Raw genomic sequence first — 6855 nt, forward strand, 5'->3', positions numbered from 1 at the left:
TATATATACACTGTTATGTTTGGTCACATTTTTAAAGAGTAACTGCAGAGGGACCAAAGAGCCACATGTGGCCCCAGAGCCGCAGGTTGCAGACCCCTGCACTAAACTGATGACAGAATTCATTTGATTTCAGTCTTTCATCACCTGCTATGTTTCATAGAAAAGGCAACGTTTGCAACAGCTGTGGATTTTTATTTCAGGGAAAAATAAAATGAATATAAGATGAGTTATAACGTGATTGCCAAGAAAATAGTTAGCAAGTTATTATAAATAAATATGTACGCATCGTAAATCTATATTTCATTAATCAAAGTGTGCATAATATTAAAACTGTTTTCAGAATATAATGTAAGTATAGAAATAATCATTTTCAGTATTTTTTCTTAAATCAAGCACATTCCAGAAGTCTACCATTGTGCATGTGCAAATGAGCTGACAGTACGGATCATGTTACCGGGAAGGATCAGACAGCCACACCGCCAAACTGGTGCCCTGACCTCTCCTCATTTATCCACACTCCTCTCAAGCTGTTACACTCATTTTATTTCACTCCACGTCGTTCTCTTTTATTTTGAGCAGCTTTGAGGCCCAGAGGCGAAACATGAAACTGTCACTGCGTATGGAACTCAACAGGTTGTTGCTAGCTTACCAAAGGGTGAGCTGATTTCATAAATGATGCTTAGCTGGGTGGTGAGCCTTTCCTCTGCCTACATCCCCCAGAATGCTGCTGTTCTTGGTCAGAGTTCAGTGAAATTAACTTTTTATTGGGCAAATTTTCCATTGATACTGATCACGTGTTTATTGCTACATTGTCATTGAGTTATTACCCAGACCTACTTGGTTGTGTTTTGGGTCAATGCTGTTTTTAAAGACCCACCTGCAGTGTTTTATTTGAGGAAAGAAGGTTCACGTTCAAGGCCGTCCTTGTTTCTGTAAGTGAGCTAATGTCCAATCTAAATGGTTAATCTAAGAATTAATCCTCCGCTGTATGAGATGTGAGAAAACAAGTTATTGATGCCAACAACCACCTCAAGCAAACATTTGACTTTTTTTTTGTTAACATCTGGCATGGAAAATTATTTTAATGTATTGTTTTCTGTTTTTCTCTTTAAGTGACCTTCAAGAAGATGTACAAACAGAAGCAGAAAGAACTGCAGAAACAGTACGACAAACAGGAGAAGAAGCTCAAAGACCTGAAGGCTGGTGGCAAGTCCACCAAACAGGCTGTAAGTATCACCAGCCTCTTAGGACTTAACCACAGTTGTAAAGTAACTAAGTACAAATACTTTGTTACTGTACTTAAATAGAAATTTTGGTTATCTGTACTTTACTTGCATAATTATTTTTCAGCCTACTTTATACTTCTACTATATACATTTTTACACAATTATCTGTACTTTCTACTCCTTTCATTTTTAAACAAGGTAAGAAGTAGAAAGTCGTTACTTTTATTTCATTTCGGCTCATTATTGGTAAAAATATATTATCCTGGTAAATCGTGCCTCCTGGAAAGAGTGAATTTAATTGTAGTTGGATGAGAAGTATAAATATTTACCATTCTGACTCCAAATTGTACACAATCCATCACAGCTGCATGCCTTTAGAAAAAAAATAATTTTTGGAAAGTTCACCTCCCAATAAATGTCATTTTGGAAAATCTAACCGCTCATTTTTACTCAGTACTTTGACTTTTAATACTTAAGTTAAAAAAAATCAGATACTTTAAGACTTTTACTCAAGTAATATTCTTGGAGGCGACTTTAACTTGTACCAAAGTAATTTCATGATAAGATACTTGTACTTTTACTCACGTATTACTTTGAGGTACTTTATACAACACTGGGACTTACACATTCTCATCATTAATGTGCACTAAAGTGAAAAGAATACAGTAATAAAATATTTCAGTTCCTTTTCACAGATTGCAAAATTAATTTATTGCAGCATCACAGTCTGGATAAATACTAGGTATTAAATGGTAAATGTACTGTAAATACTCTGATCATCATACCACATTTATCATGTAGCTCCTGGTATCTCAATAATGTATTGGAATGATGCTTTACTACTGCCACCAAAGTTTATTTCAGTATTTGTAAAATTGATTAATTTAAAGCTGTTTTTGTGCTCTCTAGGGTTAGTTAACTGTGGCAGATATCTTTAATTCTGTTGTAGATTTAAAGGATTATTTTCAGTCTAGTGGTTCACAAGATAATTTGCTTACACATTTATATGACCTAACTTTATTATGAAAAAAAATATGTAACCCATTATCGTATTGCTTTCATTCAAAAACAGAAATACTTCTGAAAATGCATGTTTGTAAAAATAAATGGATTCTAATTGATTATAATTAATGAAACATTATTCTATCAAATGTGTTTAATTGTAATTTTGATGCACAGATGTATTTAAAGAGAAACAGTCACAGTTTAACATTAGCTTCAAATATTTAATGTACTTGTGACTGATTTATTTTTTTTTAATTGTCTACAGCTGTAAATATTTTGAAGTTAAATGTTGAAATCTTAAATTAATTACTAGGATTGAGATTAAATTGAGGACCTGCGTTAACTTTGTGGTCAGCACCGCAGTCTTGTAATCCTGAGGTTGCAGGTTGGAGTCCAGGTTGTGTCAAAGTGCATCTGGCACTGAATAACTGCAAATATGTGTAAATCTTTTTTTACTGTGGCAACCCACAAAGAAGGGGGTTTAAACTGAATTTTTGTACCAAATAAAACAATGGTTCAGAACAGTGAGGTTTCAGTAAGATCTAGAGAAATCAAATATTTTTTAATGATTGCTATTATCCTTAAAGTGTCTGTGACATGCCTATCCTTCAAATACAAAAAGTCAAAACATCTTTATACTTAAGAAAATACACAGGATTTACCCATTTTGCCATGTAACCGCCTATTTTCTTTTAAATTTGGCTCAGCCAAAGTGAAACAGGAAGTGACATCAAAGGGGAGCTAATTAGTAAAATAAACTCACAGGTTTTTGTTAATTAAAACAAAATTATTTAAACTTTAACTCTTCTTCATCTCTCTTTGATAACGGCTAAAAATAATCTAAAGAAACATCAGATTCTTCTCTACAGTCTGTGTTGTTAGCTTTTGTAACGCTCCGTTTACATGCTGACATTCCTCTTTGACATCACTTCCTGTTTCTTCACATGCAAATATCTCAACAACTGTTCATCTCAGTGACGTGAAATTTGTTTTGCAACATGTTATCAATGTTATCTTTCCAAAAATGTATTCATGTTTATTACAAAAATTTGATGTCACAGACACTTTAACTGTAACAAAAAATAAAAGTAATGACTATAATGCATAAAGTTTGACACAACTCTGTTAAATTGCTTAATGACTGTGATTGTGTACTTAGTCAGTATAATCAGTTTCATGAGGTAACATATTTTGTGGGTTGAAAGCAGAAAAGTTTGGGAACTATTGTACTGAAACACCAGACAGCTGTCATGAAACAATGTTTGTTTTTACAGAAAAATTAGAGGCCTAAACAAAAGTTTAGATTATACAATAGTTAAGTTTAGTTAGTAAAGTATATGTACTTATTGTACTGATCATTACTGTTCCATTCTGCTTTGTAAAGTACTGTGTCTACTGTCAGTAGTCTTCATGTCCTACATTGCATAAACCATAAATCGTGTCACTTTAGTTTGCTCCATTCCATCACTGATTCTTCAACATTTGTTTCCCTCGTGTGTCTTCTGTCAGGAAAAGCAGACAAAAGAGGCGCTAACCAGGAAACAACAAAAAGGCAAGAAGAAGGGTCCTCAAGAGGAAGAGAGCCATGAAGCCCCGGAGCTACTGAAGAGACCCAAAGAGTACACCGTCAAGTTCACCTTCCCCAACCCTCCTCCTCTCTCACCACCTATACTGGGACTGCACAGTAAGAACACATAGTTTACTACATGTGCCTGTTGGTCAGTATCTGCTTCCACAGCTTGAAAAACACAAGTTGTAATCAGGTTTCTGTTCACTCATCACTGGCATTAATGTAATTTTAATTTGTTTTTTTAATGATTTAGTTGAACCGTTCTTTTTCTGGGTTGCTGCAACGTTCAATTTCAATCATTTAAAAAAACAAGAATGTGGTACAAGAATAAGATTTTTTTTATATTTTTTTCCAATATAGTCAAAACTATACATACATTCTCAGATCAATGGTGCGTTCACACCGAACACGATTTCAGCATCAGGAGCAGCAGGTTTACATGCAAAGTCTATGGTGGACGCGCTTCATTCAACGTCGGGAAGTGCTGCGGCGCCTCAAGCGTGATTAGAGCAGCGCGATTTGAACGATTTGAATGATCTGAGCGTTCGACGCGCTGAGGCGCAAATCGCTGAAGTTAGAAAATCTGAACTTTTGCAGCTCGACGCGCCGCGTCAACCAATCAGAGAGACTCCACTGTGTGACGTAGTGACATATTTCCCGACGGGACAGTTTACTGAATGATGTCCACCAACCTGAAACAGACGGAGAGGAGCTCTTTAGCTGAAATCGTGCCTGCAGTCAGTGTCCTGATCCGCAGCAATGCGTGGCAGTGACTCATCAGACTGGAAAAATAGTCCTGAAAGCGAGCTGTGAGCCTCTACTCTGAATTATCTGGTGAATTAATTATGAATTAATTATCTGATGAACGTGACATGCTCTTGCTCTCTGTAAATAAAGCAAAGCCACTTCCTCGTCCGACATTAAACAGAGCCCGACAGAGGAGGGAGGGGCGGGGAGGCTCTGCCGTGCGGCGCTTCAACAACTGTCCTGCGTCTGACCTCAAAGTGCACAAGCTTCAAACTTCAGCGTTGGCTGCGATTTTGAAGCTGAAATCGCGTTCGGTGTGAACGCAGCATTATACACACACCTTCACTGCTATTGCACATCAATCATGCTTTTTATTATATTTGTCATCAGGTGTTGACTTTGGCTACGATGGTCAGAAACCTCTTTTCAAAAATGTGGATTTTGGCATTGACATGGATTCCAGGAGTAAGTACAAAACCTCTAAAATACTTGATTTTTATTGCAATAATGGTTTTGCTTGTGTCTGTGTGTCTATCTGTTAGCAAAATATTTCACGAACCTGTGGAGGAAAACTTTCAGGAAATTGTTGGATGTACACTTAGGACTAATAAACCTTTGGACCCAATCTCATTTAAGGCAGCCGCTGAAGCTAACCGATCTCAGAAAACACAAAAATGGCTAAAGATGGTTTACTCCAAGTGCAACTTCTTGCACAAGAACTATGCTTAAAACTTTGGCATTACCTGTAGGAGTTTATCTTTAAAAGAAAAATCTCATTAACAAGTTCAAATATTATAATGAAACTCTCAGAAAGCAATCGGTTCAATTCCGCCTCAGTATCACTTGACATTTCACATAACTTTATTTTTAAGGTTTGAGCAAAGCTCTCAACAATAGAAGAGCTTTGCTCTGCATTCACTCCAGTATCCATCTCTTCAGTGAATCTACACCTTTACATTTATCTGTTTAGAGTTTTTAAAAGTCAGTGATTACATGAAATTAGGGGTTGATTAAACATTGAAGCAACAAAAAAATAACTGTTGATGTTTTGGCAGAATATCATGTGCTAAAATGAGTTTCTTTTCTAAGCTTTCTTCTGTTGTATACTCTGTGTCGTGATGCTCTTTTTATTGTTTCCTCTCTTGTTTTGTTTATTCTTTTAGTTTGTATTGTTGGGCCCAACGGTGTTGGAAAGAGTACTCTGCTGCTGCTGCTGACTGGGAAATTAGTTCCTGTAAGATACAGAATTATTACGTATATGCTCAAACTATATAAACTGCTAAAATAACTGGGACCATGTTTTGTTTTTTGATTTTTTCAGACTAAGGGTGAGATGAGGAAGAATCATCGACTGGTAAGTAACATTTAATAAAAATATACAGTTTAAAGTGACTCATTGCAAACTATGAAGTCAAACATTAAAAGATTATGAGGTATATGAAATGGTGCAATTTGAAAAGGTTTACTGGTAGTGATCAATACCAATACCAGAACTTTATGGTCTAGAAATGATATTAAAATCAAAGTATCAATACTTTGATACTGCAGTCATTTCAGGTAATGTATATCATAGACAGTGGGGGAAAAAACAAAACTATTGAAATCTTGTCTAAATCTTATGCAGTTGGAAGGAACTACTATTTCATTACATTACATAAGCACAGTGTGTAGACGTTACATGTATGGCAGGTCATTTTAACATAAAATCAGCTTCATCTGACGGTCTGTAATTACATTCAAGATGAGGGCCCCCCGAACAGCATTAGCTTCTGTCCAGGGACCCTCTTACAAACCTGCAAACAGTGCTATAAAATATAAGAAGAAGAATCAAACTTTTTATTCACTTTTCAAAATTTATTACATTTATTTAGCAAACAAATTTAAATTATGCTAAACAAATATAATAGGGTTAGAAAGACGAAGAAATAAATGACTGTCTTGCATTCTTTATAAAGCGGTTATTTGAAAAAACACTACTTTTTTAGATTTACCAAACACGTTATGTGTGTTAGCACAAAGTAAAAGTATCAGATCAGTATCACCGATACAACCCAAGTGATCCATACATACAAAGAAATCAAACCATAAATGTCCAGAAATGAAGTTATTTGTAATAATGTGGAATAGCACAGGGAAAAAGTATTGAACACACTTACTGAAATTTATCTAATACTTTGTACAAAAGCCTTTGTTGTCAATGACAGCTTCAAGACGCCTCCTGTATGGAGCAACTATTTCGTGGACCTCTTCTATGAACTCTGATCTTTAGTTCTTTCCATAGATTTTCTGTTGGATTCAGGTCAGGTG

At 35.6% G+C, this 6855-nt stretch overlaps 1 protein-coding gene across 2 annotated transcripts in view; it reads left to right on the plus strand.

Moving 5' to 3' along the window:
* Nucleotides 1–6855, plus strand: part of abcf1 (ATP-binding cassette, sub-family F (GCN20), member 1) — a 54698-nt gene that overhangs the window by 41674 nt on the left and 6169 nt on the right. For both annotated transcript variants that reach the window (XM_014027836.1, XM_014027837.1), the window contains exons 18-22: nt 1114–1226; nt 3741–3915; nt 4939–5013; nt 5712–5782; nt 5870–5902. In XM_014027836.1, the coding sequence (XP_013883290.1) occupies nt 1114–1226; nt 3741–3915; nt 4939–5013; nt 5712–5782; nt 5870–5902 (467 nt within the window). The remainder of the gene's footprint in view (nt 1–1113; nt 1227–3740; nt 3916–4938; nt 5014–5711; nt 5783–5869; nt 5903–6855) is intronic.

This window comes from Austrofundulus limnaeus, unplaced genomic scaffold (genome assembly GCF_001266775.1).
Source record: "Austrofundulus limnaeus strain Quisiro unplaced genomic scaffold, Austrofundulus_limnaeus-1.0 Scaffold689, whole genome shotgun sequence".
In the NCBI taxonomy this organism is placed as follows: domain Eukaryota; kingdom Metazoa; phylum Chordata; class Actinopteri; order Cyprinodontiformes; family Rivulidae; genus Austrofundulus; species Austrofundulus limnaeus.